The sequence below is a fragment of the Papio anubis genome, chromosome 3 (genome assembly GCF_008728515.1).
Source record: "Papio anubis isolate 15944 chromosome 3, Panubis1.0, whole genome shotgun sequence".
Classification (NCBI taxonomy): domain Eukaryota; kingdom Metazoa; phylum Chordata; class Mammalia; order Primates; family Cercopithecidae; genus Papio; species Papio anubis.
Window position 1 is genome coordinate 68,321,300 of NC_044978.1, and position 20,546 is coordinate 68,341,845.

At 37.6% G+C, this 20,546-nt stretch overlaps 1 protein-coding gene, 1 long non-coding RNA gene and 1 other non-coding gene across 4 annotated transcripts in view; all 3 read left to right on the forward strand.

The window, feature by feature from the left end:
* The window catches only part of LOC108586080, a 28,780-nt gene extending 19,267 nt beyond the window's left edge, over positions 1–9,513 (forward strand). The window contains exons 3-4 of the long non-coding RNA XR_001902805.3: positions 3,575–3,766; positions 4,379–9,513. This is a non-coding gene — a long non-coding RNA (uncharacterized LOC108586080). The remainder of the gene's footprint in view (positions 1–3,574; positions 3,767–4,378) is intronic.
* The window catches only part of TNIP3 (TNFAIP3 interacting protein 3), a 95,803-nt gene that overhangs the window by 33,918 nt on the left and 41,339 nt on the right, over positions 1–20,546 (forward strand). Inside the window, exons 3-4 of one of the 2 annotated variants that reach the window (XM_017959023.3) lie at positions 10,977–11,097; positions 11,259–11,348. In XM_017959023.3, coding sequence (XP_017814512.1) covers positions 10,977–11,097; positions 11,259–11,348 — 211 coding nt within the window. The remainder of the gene's footprint in view (positions 1–10,976; positions 11,098–11,258; positions 11,349–20,546) is intronic. The other variant, XM_009207499.4, reaches the window with a different exon arrangement.
* Positions 807–913, forward strand: LOC116274279. The gene has a single exon (XR_004182912.1). It is a non-coding gene; the product is annotated as a U6 spliceosomal RNA (small nuclear RNA).

Here is a 20,546-nt window from a genome sequence, read left to right on the forward strand (position 1 = left end):
AATGTAATGTTATTCTTTTATATTTCCCCTAGTATTCACTATATACTTGGTGGTGGGAGTATGAAATTATGTAACGATCCCATTTCTTATCAAATTTTCAGCCACCAGTTTTAGCATCTATTGATACTTCTTACTGAGATTATTACTATGATGGCTGTCAAATAATGATTTTCTAATGGGATAACGTTCTCTACACTTATCAGTAGGCATTCTCATGTAAAGAAAAGCCTTTTCTTATCCCCATTTATGTTTATTTTAACATTTGCATCAGTATAGGTTAATAATTCCTACTTTATTTGATGAGTTATAATATATTCTTATAATTACATATTTTGATGTTGAAAGTATGCCATATTTGATCAATTCTTTGAATTCTTCCTAATTTCTGGCACAAAAACAAATTCCAGGCTCATCAATTTCACATCCATATGAAGATCACAAAAGAAGAGAATGAATATGAATTTTTGCAATTTTTTATAAAAATCAGCTTACATATGACAACGTACTACTGTCTCTTCTCATCTCTGATAGCATGTCCCAATCCTTTTGTATAGCTGATAAAGTAGAAGTCACTTTTGGTCAGAGCCCTTGCATTAGTTTTGTTAGAGATGATAGGAAATATTCTGAATCAAATCATGATCGGTTGTTATTATATATAGGGTCATTCTATGTCTATAAAATGAGAACTGTTTCTGAAAAGCTTCTACAGAGCGTATAGAAGGAAAGTTATTGGATATAAGTCTATTATATAAATGTCCAACAATAATTGCAACTTAAAAACCAACTTTATTAAGGAAGAAATAATTGTGCTCACTTCAGCAGCACATATACTAAAATTGGAAGAATACAGAGGCGATTAGCACAACCTACATGCAAGGATGCAATGCAAATTTGTGAAGCATTACATATTTTTTAAAAGGAAAATAAAAGAAATAATTTTTATCAAAAGTTTTAACATAAATGAGACAAAGGAAATGAGCTATAATTATTACTGACATGTACACCACACATTCTCTATACTCATGTCCCCTCTCCTGAATTCAAAATTCAAAATGAAAACCTTGGGGAGAAGTGCAAGCAACCTCAGAAACTATTTTCGACCTGAACTGAGTGCAGAGTGCCCTCTAGAGGCATCATTAAATCAATGCAATCTTTCCAACGGCAGATGAACTGAAGCTCCATAGAAGCTTTTCAGAAGCAGTTCTCGTCAAATAGGTAGAATTACCCTACACATAATAACTGATCATGATTTGTTTCAGCATATTTTGTACCATCTCAAACAAAACAAATGCAAAGGATCTGACAAAAGGTGGCTTGGGCTTTATCAGCTACACGAAAGGTTGGGAACGTGCCATCGGAGATGAGAAGGTACATTAACGCTGTCCTATGACATTTTGTAAGCTGTTATGACGTCTTCCAAATATTTCACGCAGAAAGAATGTCTTCAATAATTTATTCCACTATTTCTTAACATTCCTTAACACCCACAGACAGTTCAGGCGTCGATTGAGAGTGGCAAACTGCTGCAGCGGTCAGACTTGACTTGGCTCGGCATCTTTGTGTATGCACAGGCGCTCGAAAAACTCTGGTGAGGTAGAATCAAAACTTGTAATCATGTCTTGAAAGGAAATTCCAATACAGATGTGAAAAGAATGCACATTTAAACTGCTGTTTCAAATAAATGTTATTTAATGATTAAATAGAAAGGTAATGCATTTCTATTATAAAATTTTTAGACAGCTCTTAAGTATATGGTATCTAAATGACTTAATATGCCAGATATAGTCATAAAAATTATGTTTTTTTACCACCTTTGTCATAATTTCTGAAGAATTTGAATAAAATTATTTTTAGCAATGGCTGTGTCTTAAAGAAAAAAGTTCTTTCAAATATTTATCCCAATGAAACTCAGCCTTAACAATATTGGTTTGAGTTAAGAGAATAATTTTAAGATAGTAGTGTTTTGTTATATGAAAATAATCTTTACTTAAATACATAGTTAATAAATAACAGTGAAATACTAGGGAAAATTATTAGACATGACTCAAAATTTAGTCTTCTCATATTCCTAGAGAATGTCACAAGTTGGAATGGTACCTGTCTAAAATTCAGGTAGAGATTTGAGAGAAACATTTTGATGAGTTAAAGGACAACTATAGTTGACATGGGATGTGGTTACATGAAGTGAATGTATAAGATATAACTTATATACTCTACTTAATTTTGCAACATAGACACAACTGTAAAGTGCATCATTTAAATGTTCTTGTTGAAATGCCTACTTCCAAGAACATTAACAATAAAATACATAATTTTTCTGTGCATGTATAGCCAGTTTAACTTTGTTCTCCACCAGGGGTTTATCAATAGATCCATTTGAGTGTATTTCTACGGTAGAACAGTGGTGCAAAAGCACTAACAGGTGATACAAATGTTAGATCAAGTGCCAACTTTTTCTTCACCTAAATATAGGGGCTCAGCCTTGTTCATAAAGTTGATTAGGAGCTATGTTTCCTATTCTCTAAATCTTTGTGCACTCCTTATAGTCTCTGCTTCTTCAAGAAAATAGAGTTTCAAATAAATAAAAATAACCTTACTAATAGCATGCCATACTAAACTAATAACAATAACAGCAACAACAACAACAAAAACAAGGAAGCTTTTCTCTGTTGACCCATAATGCTATTAAGCTGTGTTCTTCCTGTGTCCCTATCAGAGGGTAAATTTCGTGTAATTTTCAGCTTTGGATAAAGGGTAGTGAGAGTAACAGTGTTTGACCCTCTTCTTAGTTTTGTCCTTTCTCTCTACTAGGGTCCTTGCTCTCTGGAGAGAAGATCACATCTTAGCATAACTAGGTCTTCCAGGCTTACCTTAACCATGAAATCTAATGTGACATCATTTTTCTTTGAGCTTTTATGAAGAAACTCTCTGAGAGTTTGTTCGGGGAGTATTGAGCTCAACACTTACCTTTGGTTAAGGTTCTACCCTTATTCATATTTCTTTCGAATATTGGCCTGACTATAGCTTTAATTCCAGGGAACTTGGGAAGGACTTCCGAACTCCAGTATACCTCCAGATCCCTGCTCACTGACATTGACATTCTATGGCTTGTAACAGACAGGCGTGTCCCCTGTTATGCTACTCAACTGTTAAGACTTTGTGAGCCCCTTTTCCCAGAAGTGGATTTACTGAGGCTGAGAAGGAAAGACATAATATGGATAAGTTAGAGTGCATCTGAAGAAGACAGGGGACCAGCTTGCACAGTACTTTTTAATGGGAGCTTTTCCTTTTCTAATTCAGATCTAATTATTCTTGTCAATTTACTTTCTTGTCAAATACTTAATAATCACTGTGAGGCTCTGAAAAATACAATGATTAGCAGGCTAAACCTGTCTCTGCCTTCATGAGGTTTATAATCCAAAGGATACTGAATGTGAGTAAACACGCCAGGCAAAAAGGCCAAGATATGCATGTTTCAGAATATCTTCTGTTAAAACACTGTGTTTTCAAAAGCTCTATATTCAGTTTTAGTCTGTCACTCTGTTTTGTGAATGAGATTGTTTCACCCATGCAGGGCAGTCCCAAGAAGAAGGCCAAACCTATGACAGCAGGATGCCTGTAGGAGGATGTGGTTTCTACAGAACTCTGTTCACTCCTAACCTCTCACTGGGGCTAGCACCAGCACCTGAAGCCACGCTCTATCTCTACTCCAAACTGGCTCCTCTGCACGGTGCTCCTAGGCACAGCCACAAGAGGTTTGGATCAGGTTTGTGGCATAAGTATAGTGACCTGGCACATCACAAAAGCAGGGAGGAAATAAACAGGGAGCCAGCCAAGAATGCAGATTGAGGGCAATAATAGTGCCCAGGTTTATAAGAAACATCCCCCACCTCATTCTCTGGGCTTTTATTTCAGACATGCGAATACAACTCTTCGATATCTATTTAAATTTTTAAACCACATAGCCTTGGGTAAAACTTTAGAAATGTTCCTTCTTGTCCGAGGACAGTGTTACTTTCAAAATTCTCTGAGCAAACCCTCTCTCTCTACTACACTCTTAAGCCACAACTGTTAATATTTCCAATTACTAAAATAATTAAGACACCTGAACTCAGTCGTCTAAAACACATCTACACAGAGTAATTTATGAGTCACTTGTTTTTTCCCAAAATCACCAGGAGCATACTTAGAGTACTAATCATAATAACAAAAAGTAAAACCTAAAAATTACTGCTTGATTAGCATCTTTTAGAGAACACTTCTCATTCTGGGTCACATGGATTCCTGATGTTTAAACATCTGTAAGCATTTCCATTATAGAAGAATCTCCTGTCAATTCTTCCTTTTCTCGTATTTGAAGATGAGCTTTGTTCTCCAGGGTCTTTCCTGAAAATAATGGTTTATGACATAAGATCAAAGCAGAAAATGTGACCTTGGCAATGGACTGGGAAGAAATATGGCATTTGAGGTGGGTGAGTGTGCGGAGGAAGAAAGAACACTAACATCCTAAATTCTTATTCTGGCTTTGCTGTCTGTTACTTAGCCCCACTGAGCCTCATTTATTTGTTATGTTAATGCAGGAGGTCAATTAAATGATTTTCAAGTTATTTCTAAGATTGTGGTTATATGTTTTTTCTATTGAATGTAATTATTTTCCTCTTGAATTTATACTTCTTGCCAATACTAATGAGGCAACCATACCATGTAACCACAAAAACCAAGTCTCGTGGTTTGGGTTGCATGCTCACCAGGCATCATTAGTGTCGACTCGAAATTCAATGGTCTCAAAGTACTGATATCCAGGGGTGTTATGGTATAATTTACAAAAAGTTAAAAATATGACACTCATGCAAACCTAAAATGAACCCTTGTCCAAGGTTTTATTCAATGCATTAATTAATAAGGTATCCTGAAACAGAAGACAGCTCATTTCAGAAGCATTTGAGGAGCTGGGTATTTATAGGCAATTTAGTAGAGAAGTGTTAGAATAAGATGGTTAGATACAAAACTGCCAAACAAGGCAGTAAACCATAACCTTTTAGATTATCTTCTCCACCAGATAAGATTCTACAAGTTAATGGTATTTATGCTCTCATCAACTAGTATAATTTAAATAAACAAAATTTAGATGAACTCATTAAACAATGTCATTCAACAACATATTGGACCCTTTAGATAATTTATTGGAGACTTCCGTACTGGAGACCTTTGAACAAGTAACAAAAATATGGGGGCTCCAAATATAGCTGAAAATTATTGATCTCTTCCTGTGTCCTCTTTGGCTGCTCACAGAGACTACAGGGCAGATAGCTATTTCCCAATGTTAGTCTGGGAAAAACAGTTCACAATAATACAGAACTCAAGGGAAAGTTGTTTTTTTTTTTTTTTTTTTTTTTAAGTTTCATTGTCAAATTGGTGAAACCTACTATCCTATTGATAAAACGTAATTCATATTAATATCATTTCTATTTCATTTCTATGTTGATTTATTCTTGTGAGTGAAGGGCAGGAAGGAAGGAGATTTCTGTCCATGTCAGTTTAAAATAAGCTGTGAAGAAGCCAACACCCAACCGGTATTTACTGAATTTCATTGATTTCTGTCACCCTCACCTCAAACTCTTAGCCTAGTAATATTGCCTCCATCATTCTCTGTTCATTTATAATTTAGTAAAGAGGCTCCCTTAAATCAAGATTTTAGTAATAGTATTTGGTTCAAAGAGTCATTGCTGAATTTTTATAACTCCTGCGTGATTAAAAAAAAAAAGGAAGGAAAGAAAACATAATAAAAGTGTACTCTTAGACCCAAAAAAGTAGTCACTAGTGAAAATAACTAAAGTTGGGTCAGGGCTTTTAAGCTTTTTAGAGGTCCAGAACTTGCTAGAGACCCTATCTTCAGGAAGAGACGATAGACACATAACACACATATTATTTTGTATTTAATTTGGTTGAATTTGGTCAAAAATATAAGATAGACCTGATCCCTATATCTTATCTCCCAAGCCTCTCCGAACATCTGACTTGACAAATCAGCTACATTTCAGTTGGAGGGACCTATAGTTGTTTTCTTTAGAACTAGAGCAGAAATGCCTGGCAAAATGGAAAACCTAAAACAAATTCTTTGGAAATAACACAGCCCTCCATGGTCCTGCTGTATTAACAATTGCTGAGCTCACTAAGACCCCAGATGTAGAGTAAAAAAGTCACAAGCTTCAGCATGAACTCTTACCCTGCTCTTCATGAGTCAAGTGAGCTGGGAGAAGGTGTCTAGCCTCACTGCTTATCCTCATTGACGCTCAAGCTTCCTATCTGAAAAATATGTGTGAGTAAGAGGTAGGGCCCAGAGCAGAGATCATTGGAGCCGTAACTCTCAATCAGTTGAGCAGATTCTTGGAACAGATCCCAAGGTGGGGACAACTATGTACCCATGGAACTAATGCAAGGATTATATAGGATCTGTTCTATTCGTGTTTAAAAGTTTGGTAGGGTGTTTTTTTGTTGTTGTTGTTTTACCCTAATGCAAACCTCAGGTCATAGTGTTGTATTATGAGCACAATACTGTTGGATGCGATTATTAAGTGATCTCAAGAAAAAAGGAGGATTTTTCAACTTTAATTCTGCCTCTCGATTGTCAGAATGTTGAGCTTTATAGGAAAAAATGAACTCTGGTAAGTACTTTCTTCTGTGAAATAAATCTAGGTCAAATTGAAATTTATGAAACATAATGAATTTCACTAATGTAAAATATTTTCATGTACAAATTCCTACATTAATTAAAGAATAACCTAAAAGGTTTCCTAAGAATGTTATAAAGCCCAAATAGGTGACATAATTCTCATTTATTTGAAGTGTGACTAAACTTCTTGAGTATATTTTGAACCCAGTGAATATTTTTTGTACTTTTCTTTTCTTTATGGTGGTATACTAAATTTATGGCTCCTGCTTTCCAAACTTGTTTGTTAGAATGTTTGGTAACTATTCCAGACCCTCAGAATAATAACAATAGCATCAATCACTGAGCATCTATGGCATGCCTGGCACTGTGCTAAACATTGTACATATGGCATCATTAATCCTACTGACAGCCTCACAGTATTACATTGTTTTCCTCTGTTTACAAAACAGGCCAAAAAGGTTCACAGATGCTAAAGGACTTACGCTAGATCCCACTGTTGTGTTCAACTCTAAAAGTGTGTTGATTTTCTCCTGCATCACAATGCTTCTTTCAGAGGGTTCATATGCAAGTTCTGAGGCATATTCATTATAGTGACAGTGACAATGTCAATCATATTGGCAATGAGAAAAGACAGTAAGTGCAAGTCCTTACTGTGCTACAATCCCCGGAGCTCCACCCCTCCTGTGTCCTTTCCGTTCCCAGCTGGATTCCTGAGTGCTGGAAACCTATCCTTCCCACAGTGGTCAACACTGACACCCACTCTCTCCATAGGTGTGACCAAAGCCCCCCAGGTGTGGTCACTTCCATATGGTTCTCTTTTTTTTTGCTGCCACTTCTCCTCTTTCTGTAGTGGTCAAAGTCAGTGAAGCTATAGTCACCACGCTGAGTCTCACTGTGCACCAAGCCCAGAAAACCACTATCCTCATGAGGGCCCCTCCCTCTTTGGTTGTGGTCCTGAGGGATGTGTGCTGAACCGGGCTCACATGAGAGGACGCAGGGTCCCAGTTCTGAGGCTGACGCTTCACCACTCTGTCCAAATGAAGTGGGAACAGTAACTGCTGGCTTCTAACACGCTTGCCACTGAAGTTGAAACAATTTGAACAGTGATGACTGCATGTGATTATTTCTGTGAAAAGTCAGTATCTTGCAATAATGGATACTCAATTGTTGTTTAATATCAAAGAACACATATAATACAAGTAAAAAAGAACAAGGTAGCCTTGAGGGCGATACCAGCTGAGCTTGAGTGTCCATTCTGAAGCTGCTGCTAGTGTTTCCTTGCTTACTGATTTGTGTTTCGACTTTATCAGTCCCATGAGTTTGAGTTTGAGTTTATTTACATACATTTTAGATAAGCTCTTAATTTATTCATTAGATTTGAGTTAATAATTAGGTATTTTGAGTTAAATCTCATCCTGTCGTTATACTTATTCAATAACAAATCCTTATTGACGTCCTACTGTGTGCTAAGAGACGGAGCAGTGAATAAACACAGACAAAGGCCTTTCTTCTTTCCTGGGACATAGATGGAGCAAGGGAGAAGAAAAGTAAACAAACATGAAATCAAAATAATAAAAAAATTCAAAGAAGAAAATAAAACAGAATTAAGGGACAATAGTGATGGGGCTGAGAAAGCTAGTTCAGATAGGTTAGTCAGCAGAGGCTTTCGTGATAAAGTGACATTTGAGCTCGCACTGAATGAAGTGGGAGAGCAAGTTTTGCAGAGGAAGAGCAAACGCCAAGGCTTGGAGTGGGAACTGGTTGGCATGTTCCATAAAGTTTGACGATGCAAACGTGTCTGGAGGAAAGACAGCAGAAAGGAAGAGAGAGTAGAAGGTAAGATTAGAAAGCAAGAAAATGAGATCAGTTGAGGACTTGTAGATCATGATGAGTTTTATCTTCAAATGATCTTGCCTGAGATTGAAGTGGCTCAGTAACTTTTCTGTCACAGAGGGATGTGGTACCAGAAAGTCTTGTGGTACTCGGCAGGCAAGTCTGGTTCAGAATAGGTCCGAAAGCTGCCTCAGGAGCTTAACATTTAGACTAGTCAAATTCTGTTGCTACGTGGGAATCTAATTAACCTGAAGGATTTAGGGCAGTTACCAAACAAATTTTGTGACTTTCCTCCTCACAGGTTTGTGGAAAACCCTGAAGATAGGTCCAAACTCATTGTTATGCATAAGCAACCTTTTGCACCATGAAGGATTTACTGTAGACCCAGTAGCCCATATTTTACAATGGGATCATACACGGCACATGATGTACAGACATTTCACAGCCTGAAAGAAACAATATAAATATGAAAGTCAAGGTGCATATGTAGGGATTTTTGATTTTAGATAACAGAAACCAAGCAAAGCTAGCTTTAAACATAATGCGAGAGAATTCATTATAACAACATGGAGTGTTTCCCAGAATCCAAAGGTTGGAAGGTAGTCAGACCTCAGAAGGGGCTGATTCTAAACTAGAAAATTGTCAAGACTCTCTCCATCTTTCAGCTCCACATTTCTCTACCCATATGCTTCATTCTCAGTTCACTCCAGACACGGAGGAGAATCCCACTGGCCAAACTGGGATCAGTTGTTTACTCTTGGTCCAATCAGTTATAACCAAAAGGCAAGTTCAAGTCATACCAATGGAAACATGGCTGTCAGAGCCTACTCCTGTGAGCCACTCTCAACGAAGGTGGTAGATTGAGCAGACAACCCTAGCAACCTCTGCCATACAGGCATTTGAATAGGCCGTTCATCTAGTTATTTATTTTATTTGGAGACAAATTTGAGAAGTACTCCTGCAAGAACTCCTCCCTCGATCCAAGGGGTTATTTTCAGGGGGTGAGATATGATGAGGCAGGCAAAAAAAATATATATATATATTATATATAATATATATTTGCATATGTAATATATATTTTATATATAATATATATTTATATATAATATATATGTTATAAATAATATACATATAAAGAAAAAAATCACACAATGCATTTTTCCTTGTGAGTTGTATTTTTAATGAGAAAATTTCTCCATTATACCAACATCGTATAAAGCAGTAGTCCCCAACCTTTTTGGCACCAGGCACTGGTTTCATGGAAGACAGTTTTTTGATGGACTGGGGCAGGGGTAGCATGGTTTCAAGCACTTTACATTGATTGTGCACTATATTGGTATTATTATTATATTGTAATGTATAATGAAATAATTATATCACTCACCATAACGTAGAATCAGTGGGAGCCCTGAGCTTGTTTTTCTGCAACTAGATGGTCCCATCTGGGGGTGATGGGAAACAGTGATAGATTATCAGGCATTAGATTCTCATAAGGAGCAGGCAGCCTAAATCCCTCACATGTGCAGTTCACAATAAGGTTCACACAACCTAGACCCCTCACATGCGCAGTTTGCAATAGGGTTTGTGCTCCTACGAGAATCTAATGCCGCTGCTGGTTTGACAGGAGGTGGAGCTCAGGGGGTAATGTGAGCCATGGGGAGGGGCTGTAAATACAGATGAAGCTTTGCTCACTTGCTTGCCTCTCACCTCCTGCTATGTGGCCCAGTTTCTAACAGACCCCAGACTGGCAGTGGGGATTGGGGACCCCTGGTATAAAGGAAAAATAAAAATTTGATTTGAGTAGGAAGCTCTGGTTTAAATCTTGGTGTTATCAGCTAATGGTCATGTGACTGTGAGCAACTCCCTCTGAGAAGCAGCTGGACTAGATTCTCCTAAGGGGGGCTACCAGATACTCTTCAGCTGTAATATATTATTTCCATTTGGTGGCAAGTAGCTGCTTAGGGATTTGTTTTCAGGTTAATTGAAGACACAGCAAAAATGGTTGAGACAGGTTGTAGAATTCTATAGGTCTGAGTTTGATCTTGGCCCTGCCGATGCTTCAGTTTGATTTCACTTAAGTTAGTTAACTTCCTAAACTCAAGTTTACTTATCTGTCTAATGCAGGGGACAGTGGCTACTTTAATAGGTTGCTGTGCACATTGGATAAGAAAATGCATGAAAGAGCCTAGCTCACTGTGAGTGTTTGATTCAATTCTTGCCATTTTTCTCAGACTGAAAATTCCTAAACTTGTCCGTATCTTCCTTTGTAAGAGAAAATTAAACTCTAATGCTCTTTCACAGTGCTCTCATGGCATGCACTAATGAAAACATAATGAGATTAGAGTTTGGGAGATCGTAGAGAAGTATCATACATAAATAACACCTCCATGTCATCCATAAGCTCACTCTACACCTGAATAATTTTTAATTACCTTTGTATAACATAACTTTCTCATGTCTTTCTGGGCAGATGTGAAAGCATGGAGCTGGACAAAAAAATCCAGGATCTGATTGAGAGAAATGCTTCTCCTCATCCAAAAGGGTTCACCCCACAGGCCATGCCAACTCACAGAAATCTGTGTTCTCCGAAGGTAAGAAAACACCTTTTTTCTCCTTATCTCGATTACCCTTCAGCAGTTTATTCACCAAGAAGAATTTGCGGGGACAGTCCCCAAGTCATTTACAGTCAGTCATGTACTTCCTTGTCAGCTGAGAGGATAAAGTAAAGCAGTATAAAACTTCTCTCACACAGCCACTTCCTGTTACTAAAGAAATTCTTCAGCAGAAGAATTTGCTGGCACTTTCCGGTTTAAAGTGTCCAGGCAGCTGTGACTACAAGAAGGTGAGGAGATCATGCTACTAGAAAGAATGTTTAATGCAGGGATAACTCTCTTCTGGGAGGAAGTAACCCATTTTAAGTAAACCTGTTTAAATTGGGTTACCAAAATCAGCACAACTCATGTTAATGATTTTTTTTTTTTTTTTTTTTTTTTTGAGACGGAGTCTCGCTCTGCTGCCCAGGCTGGAGTGCAGTGGCCGGATCTCAGCTCACTGCAAGCTCCGCCTCCCGGGTTCACGCCATTCTCCTGTCTCAGCCTCCCGAGTAGTTGGGACTACAGGCGCCCGCCACCGCGCCCGGCTAGTTTTTTGTATTTTTAGTAGAGACGGGGTTTCACCGTGTTAGCCAGGATGGTCTCGATCTCCTGACCTCGTGATCCGCCCGTCTCGGCCTCCCAAAGTGCTGGGATTACAGGCTTGAGCCACCGCGCCCGGCCGTTAATGATTTTTTGTAGTCGATTTGTTTCATTTTGTATTTTTGTAAGAAAAAGCAAGATTTCACTGATTAAAGGAGCTGTTTGACTTTGAACTTCCACTTGTTTCAGGGTATTTGTCTATGGTGCTTTATATAAGCAAATAAAATTCAAGGGTAGGCTCAAGCTAGGAATTTTACAGATGACTTTCTTGACATACATCCTATGACAACATGAACTCTTAAACTCTAGTCCTCCCAATTAAAAACTATCTTTCATGATTCTTACTAAAAAAAAAAAAAAAATCTAATGTGAGTAGTTTAAAATGCATGGCTGGCATTTTAAAAAGTAATTTATACTTCTTTTTAACAATAACATTAGTTCTTCTTTCTAAAGAAGTTCTTATTCAGTGTAGAAAATGTATATGGATAAACACAGAAAACTATAAAAATCATGTAGAGACAGATTTGCTGTGGAGATAGTGGAGCATGGGCTCCCTTAAACAAATATTTACTTTTATAACTAATTTGTATCCATAAATTTGTTTCTTTTTTCCTTTAAAGGAAATCCCAGAATTGTATAGGCCTCAGGCTTCACTAAACATAGAACTGCCTCTGAAACCACCAGTAGGCTCACCACCTATAGAGACCATCTCTTAGCATTTGGGATATCTCTGTCTTTTACAGACACACACACACACACACACCCCTGTCTTGTTAACTTACCCTTTTCACTTAATATGCTGTGGATAGTCCTGTACCTCTTTTTTTCATTCATGTCATGAACAATGTTGTGTGCTTTCTGCATTTAGTCACTTTTTCCTGTTTAAAAACTTACTTCTTCCTTAACAGGTTGTCTTTACGTTTGGAGTTACCGATGAATGTGTACTAATGGTTAAGAGGTCAAATAAGGCCTCTTTCTTCTGTTTTCTTCTGCTCTTCTCATCCTAACTCCAAGCCCTCACATATACACCTCTAACTCTCAACTAGAAATTTATTCCTTCATGAAAATGTGTGCTTTTTCCAGCCACCTTCTTGTCTAACTCCAGAAAGAAATTTCATGGTGATAATATCAATTCCCTCTGGTACCCTCATCCTCATATCCTCTCATTATCATCCTCTAAGACTCATTTGCTCATGACTGACCTCCTTGCAATTCTGTTCATTCATCTTCTTGTCATCCTTTACATGATAAAAACCTCTTCTACATCCTTATTACCATCCTCTTAGCTACAGGTTATGTCTCCTTTTGGGACTTCACTGAAACTTGTGTCTCTCTCTCTAAGACATTGATTCTCCTATGACCTCATTGAGGAAATTTGCTTGTTCTCCTGCAGTTCATACTTCCAGGCAAAGGGCAGCAGATTCTTAGCTAATGTTTTCTATTTTCTTTGTGAAGTATGAGGTAAAGACATCTACAGAGACTGAGAGGGTGAGAGGTGAGACCCAAGGCTTAAGAGAATTGGGGAAGATATGAAATGACTGTTGGAAGGCAGGGAGACAGAAGAGATAAGTAAAACTAAAATGAGTTGCAGAGTAGTAGTGAAGACCAAGTTGAGTTTGAAAACCACCACTGTATGATAAGACCAATCACTTAACAGTGTGGGGGTTCCTGTATCTCCAATCTCTCCATCACCTCTCACCAGCTCAAAATATGTACCGTTTTCCTTCACTTCAAACATATATGAGACCTCATCTTCTTTTATGGGTAATGTTTGAACTCGCTCTTACACAACATAGCCAAGCTCATTGATCACAGCATCCAAAACTTTCCCTCTCCTATCACACCATTAATAACCTCTATCTGGATCAATCCAATGGTCATTTTGCATTTTACTTTTCACTTGTCTTCTTATTTGCATTTGACACTACTTAGTCTTTCAATTTCCTTAAAATGTCTTACTCCATTGACATCTATAATATTAATCCCTAGACACCCTCACCACCCCTCCCTGCTTTTTTTCTCTGGTCTCTTCTTCTCATTCACCTTCACTGACTTCCCTTACGTCACCTACTTGTGCTACATTAGTGTTACTCAAGGATCTGTCCTGGGCTCATTAAACTACCAAACATATGACAATGACTCCAGACACGTGTACTTACTAAACATGGAGTGCTTTTCTACATGTACTTTCTTTCCACTCAGTCTTTCCTGAAGTGAATTCAATATATTTCCTGCTATATCTGCTTGTCATCCCTCCCCCACCCCAGCCACCACACACACATTTTCTATGCTGGTGAGTGAATCACTAGGCACCCAGTCATCTAAATTTGGGGGAATCCTGAATTCCTTCAGGGCCACCATGCTGCACGACTCAGGTGGCACCATTCACAGAATAGTGCCATCTTTCCTTCACTCTGGACCTTCCCTAAGGGAAGGTCTAATCTGCTTTCATTATATCTTTGGACTTTTTTCCTTTTCTTCATTTTATCAACATAGATCTTACTGATGTACTTAAAACCTAAAAGTGCTTAAAACTTAAAAGTAGATCTCTTTACATACATCATTGAATCCAAATGCCTTTGCATCATATATACATTCCTCCAAGATACAGCTTCTGCCACATTTAGAACAAAACATTAGAAGAAAGATGTAATACTTGTTGGAGTAAATACGTATTGGGGTAAATACTTTATTTTGTTTGTTATACAACAACACTTAAATATGTCTTTATCCACATTTTCCAGATGAGGAAACTAAGGTTCATAGAAATTTTAAAACATTGCCTAAATTCACAAAGTTGTATCAGGATAGAAAGCCAAGTTTGTACATATTTTTCCTGTAGTGTTTTAGTGTCTTCTATATATTCTGCTGCTTCCCAAAGTGCACACTGTGTTCTAGCTACCAATAAGCCTTTAACAAACCATGAAGTTTCCTCTGCTATCATTTCACAGGCTGTTTACTCTTTCTGGAAATCCTTGCTTCCTTGCCCATTTGATGAACTGCCTTTTTTTAATCCCAATTCAAACCTTTCTTGTTTTGAAACCTTTTCACCCTCTCTAGTCCCACATGGCGTTACTCAGCCCCCTCCCTGCTATGTCCTACTTCTTTATCTTCTTTATATGTCATTTATAGACTTCATCATTTTGCTTTTGTGATCACTTATGTATCTAAGTGTTTTCTCTCATATGAATTATGGGAGACTCATGGATTCCTTGATGATGGGGTATAAGTGTTCCATGAAGATATAAAGTATCACAACATAGAATTTTCTAGAAAGCACCAGTAGTAAACAACTTGTTTGGTTTCATGAGACATGGTAACACTGAATATACAATTGATTTATTCCTATAATTCCTTTACAAATAGTTCTCAGAGTCTGCAGGGGAGTATAAAATGTACAGTCAAGCTCAATCTCTCAGTTCTTGTATGGAAGCTGCCATTTGGTCTTACCCATCCTGGTGTCATGAAGTTACTGACTGCTGAAAGTTTTCAGGTGCTCAAACTCCTTGCTTCTCAAAGTTTGCTGTACCACTCTTAGGAGCACTGTTGGGTACCACTCACTATGCCAAGTGTGCTCAATGTGGAATATGTCTTCGAGAACTCAAAATGCAACCAAACACTATTGCTCTTGTGACCGAGGTGAAGAGACTTCTTCTTTTCCAAAATTAGCTTGCACTTCCAGTGTTTGCCGGAGGGTCACAGTCCTTTCAGTTTGTCCTTGTTCGAGTTTTAGCTGCTGTCTATTGAGCACCTACTCTTGGCCAGCATTTTGCAAAGTATTTCTATTCATTAGCCCATTTCATCTTTACCCCTCTATGGATGGGGAAACTGGAGTTCAATGCGGCTAAACAATTTTCTCATGATTGTATAGCTAAGGGGATTTAGATTCTGGACCTAATCTCAAATCTGTCTAATGAAAACAATTGCCCTGTACTTTCTATTTTTAATTTTCCCTCCCTCACTTCAGAGTTATTTGAAGACTAGACCAGAGCTCCAGCTAGTGTCAGGAACGATACTGTCATCAGGCTAACTCCTCCTCTTTGAGCTTAAAGCACCAAACTTGGATCAAGCCACTGTGACTTGATTCTCTCTCCTGGGTAAATTCTCCCAGAACAGCCCCCAGGAGTCTTCATTCTTTATCCCAACAGACCACTGGCATATCCTCCTCAATTGTCCTCTGCAGGTATTTCAAATATTTGATTCTTTGAGTAAACATGGCTTAGTTTCCAGGTGGAATCTCTGCTGAACTACTATTTACACAATAGCACTCTGCAGAAAGAAATCCTATATTCAAAACAAAACAAAGACCTTCACATTTTTGCTGAGATATTGATAGAAAGGGAAATATATAAGAAAATTTCTATTTGGTTAAGACAAGGGTGAGCCAATGACAGGGACTGAAGAAGACTTCTCTCGTTTTCACACTGAATGAAGTTAGCCTAAGAACAATAAGGTAGATTCCCTTTCAAGGAGAAGGAAATTGGTTTCTTTATGACTTTATGGGATGTGAAGGGTGCGACTGAATAAAAGAGATATTATTTAGTGAAAGAGTCTGAGATATATGTCAAGTTCCCTTTTTGTTCAGCTACTATTGCCCAGAATATGTAAAGAAGAAGAATTACTATAAGAGAAATGAACAGACTGACTCACTGCTTTGAGGAAACAGAAAACCACTATTGATGAACATGAGGAACTCCATGAGCATGAAAGTATGCTTTTATATTCTGGGACAGTTGAAGAAGTAGAAAGTTAGTAATCAAAGGTCATTTAAAGTCTTGTAGGCAAAGGAAAAATAATTACCTAAGTGAGAATGACATTAAGGTTCCAATATGAATGTTAAATGAAAGCTATATATAACCAAGTTATTGTCCAAGTATTATGAGAAAATTATGAAAATAATATATGAACCTGCAGTCATATATCTTCAAATACAAAAGAAAGGGACAGGATACTCGAACTGTATTTCTTGGGTAAACAAATACGTTCCAATAATGCTTGAAAACAAGGATGAAACCTGGGAGTGAAAGGGAAAAATGCCCAAATTTTAAGCAGATCCTGCCAGGATTGAATTCACCTAAAAGCCCCATCCTGTCTTTGGATTCCATTGCTTCTGATTTTAACTTAGAGGCAGAACTAGAAATGGGCTTTTAATTACTTTTGATACAAGTTCAGGGAGGAACTCCCAGTGGCTGGGGACAAATTCTAGACCTGGACACTCTTCCCAAGGTAAAAAGCCTTGAGAAATTGCTTTAGTTGGTTCCGAGATTAACATATACTCATGACACTTCAAAAGATTGTGAGGGAAAAACTTCTTGCAAACTACCGTAAATTGACACACGTTTTCTGTAACCACACTGTTGGGAAAAAAAAAAAAAATCTGGCTTTCCTTTTCTTATTTCCCTTTTTTTGAAAGCTGTGTATTTTTTTTTTTAATCAAAATCTTATTTTCTTATCTGTATAATGGGTTGTGATAATTATACAAAGTGAGTGAAAATGCACTCTGTAAATATAAAGTGCTAAATCAACACAACACTATCATCATCATCATCATCATCACAATGCTAGTAGGATGAGCTTGAGCTTCAAACTTTTCTTTAATGGTTTTCTCATACAATAACTGACTTCCTCTTTGAATCTCATTATCTAATTTCAAAGGTAGCTGTGGAATGTCTTGATCTATTTTTTCTGCTAGAAAAAAAAATGTTGCATTGTTGTGTGAGGATCTGTTAAACTTTCATTGGGAAACCTTTGGATACCTGGCTGAAAAGCTCTGCCTGCAAGTTCTCAGGCAGTGAGGAACCTGTCAGCTCAGCTGCTGCACCTTATGGCATTCGAAACTCATTACTGGCAACATAGGTGAAGTTATTTAAATGAACCATGTATCTTTCTATTATCAGTAAAGCTTGGCTCTTAGTGTTTAGTCTTCTGATTCTGAAAGTTTTATAAACCCTCCAAATTAAACAGATTAGTGGATAAATAGGCCAGGTTGTATTTCCCAAAATATCACCATAGAGTTAATTTGATCCCATGGTTAATTTATGACATATTTCTCCTTCCGTTCATTACAAGGATTTTTAAAGGATTCCACTCTACATGAATATCAGGTATACATCCAGATAAGGAGATCTTGCTGCATATGCCCAGCTTGAACTCTATATTCTAATAAAGTACACCACCAGACATCCCAGGAAAACAGAGACATAGGTCTGTGAACTAAAATTGGATCCTAAGACCAAATAATTAAAACTCATAAATATTAAGGAGAGAAAATATTTCCCTAACTTTTGAAAGCCACACACCCGTTTGGCAGAAATTTCTATACAGGACAGAAGAAGTGGTGCAATGGGGATATAAACTGAGGCTCCATTCTTGTTGATAAATAAGACACGCTTTTGAGTTGGATGCTTTCTGTTTACTCAGAAGTCATCTGTTCTATCACTGGGAGAATTTGTCCCATGTTCCACAAAAGAAAGAGTTACAGAAAACTGGGAGATGCAGATTATCTTTTGGAAGATGTAAGCAGTAGTTAGAAAAGGATTCTCTCTGCCTCAGTGAACACAACGGTCCGGGCAGTTCCAGTTTGGGTTAATGGGGTGGGCAGGGGAGCAGACGACAACACTGGGGGGCTTGGTGGTGGAAGTAATCAAGACTTGAAGTGAAAAGTGGCATCTTTGTGGAAATTATAAATGTTAATTAGAAGAACCCCACAAAGAGAAGAAAAAGCACTTGAGGTCTAGGGTTTCTACTGAATGGACATTTAAAGCCAAAGGTATTATTCTTACTTTTGGAATTATCACTTCACCTTTGTCTTCTTCCAGACTTGCATGACTTCAGTAAGTAAATCTGAAGAAGTTTTGGATAGGTATTCCTTTTAATGTAAGAAGAAGAACAGCATAAGCCTGTGGGTTAGGAAATGTGTAAACTCATCATGACAATGTTAAGGAAGCAAAATATTGGGCTTGAGAGATACCATAAATAACGTGTTCATAAGAGTTGTTTAGCAAATGTGTTCATGATGTTCTTGATCTGTTTAGCTTTGTGACAGGATGTGGATGTCTCCTAGGGACATCGCAACCCAAGCTGGGTTTTGGAATCTAATGCATCAATAAGTCTTCTTTCTCAAGTAAGCCTTCTTATTTCTAGTTTGATTGAAAATATTTTTGAATGGGTTTGGGAACAGTACTAGCAAAATGGACACTGTAAGCTCTTGCTGAAGAATGTTCATGTCATTCTCATGTCCACCTTCTAGATGAAATGTAACAAAAACGCTTTTTACTTTATTTTGTACTTGTGGTGAGAGTGAGGTATAACTCACAAAGTATGTAAATATGTTTTCTTATGGGACTCTAGAATAAATAGCAAAAAAATAAGATCAATTATTCCTTTATTTTCCAGTGAAGAAGATAGCTATTCTGATTTCTTTTTAAAATAAATGTTTGTTATTAAAACTGAGTTAGCAAATGTTTGCAATTTTTTAGGCTAGCATATTGGGAGATTTTTTTTTTTTTTGAGTCAGGCCTATTTTCAGACAAAACACTTTCGGTATGTGTTCTTTGTATCACCCATGTTTTGAGTACTCACCATTAGCCTTTCCATATACCTGTATCATCTTTATATGCACATGTTCTTTCTCAATATTTAAAATTTTGCTTATTATTATTATTTTAGAGACAGGGTTTCGCTCTGTCACCCAGGCTGGAGTGTAGTGGTGCAATCATGGCCTGCTACAGCCTCAACCTTTTGGGCTCATGTAATTCCTCCATCTCAGCCTCCCAAAGTGTTGGGATTATAGGTGTCAGTCACCATGCCTAGTCTCTTAATTTTTATAATTATAACTTTTGGTATTTAAAAATAGTGCCTAAATCTATAGATACAGTGTTGAAATATATTGCCTCAGGAAAAAGGTAGTTCTCTTTCACCTGAAGTATCCAAGCTAATCTGGACAACCCCTTGGCAGGAATGATGCAGAAAAGATTCCATCATCAATGGAGTGGTCCCCTCTAATGTTCAGATTTTATATTCAGAAAACAGAAAATACAACTGAGATGTGCCTTTTGCTCATCTTCATATTCTAGTATTAAGCACAATACTTGGTCCACAGACAATAATCAATAAGTATTTAATATAAGAATGCATACATTGGGTGGGTGCAATGGCTCACGCCTGTAATCCCAGCACTTTGGGAGGCAGAGGTGGGTGGATCACTTGTGGTCAGGAGTTTGAGACCAGCTTGGCCGCAGTGGTGAAACTCTATCTCTACTAAAAATACAAAAAAAATTAGCTGGGCGTGGTGGCGCACATCTGTAATCCCAGCTGCTCGGGAACTTGAGGCAGGAGAATTGCTTGAACTCGGGAGGCAGAGGTTTCAGTGAGCCAAGATCTCACCATTGTGCTCCAGCCTGGGCAACAGAGCCAGACTCCATCTCAAAGAAAAAAGTGCATACATGAATGAAGGTGAACTCAACACATGAGCAAAGTACAGGAGAAAAACAGAGTGATCTGCATTGCTATAAAATGATCAGCAGCTAATTTCCTTCCGGAGAAAAGAATTTTTAAAAAAAAACTCAAACACAGATTATGGTTTTAAAAGGCTGAATTTCTCTTTTCTAACCACTACAGTTTTTGAAGGCTGAGTTTCTCTTTTCTGATTACTACAGTTTTTAAAGACTGAATTTCTCTTTTCCAACCACTAATTTCTATTTTGGAAATGGAAATTAATCTCTAGGCAAGCAATAGTGGGAATTTGTTAAGATTTTGTTTGGATACAACATCAAAGGTCAAGCTACCTCATATCTATCCTTCAAAAAATGCTTAATTCCCATAAAACTTCCCTGAATCATATTCCT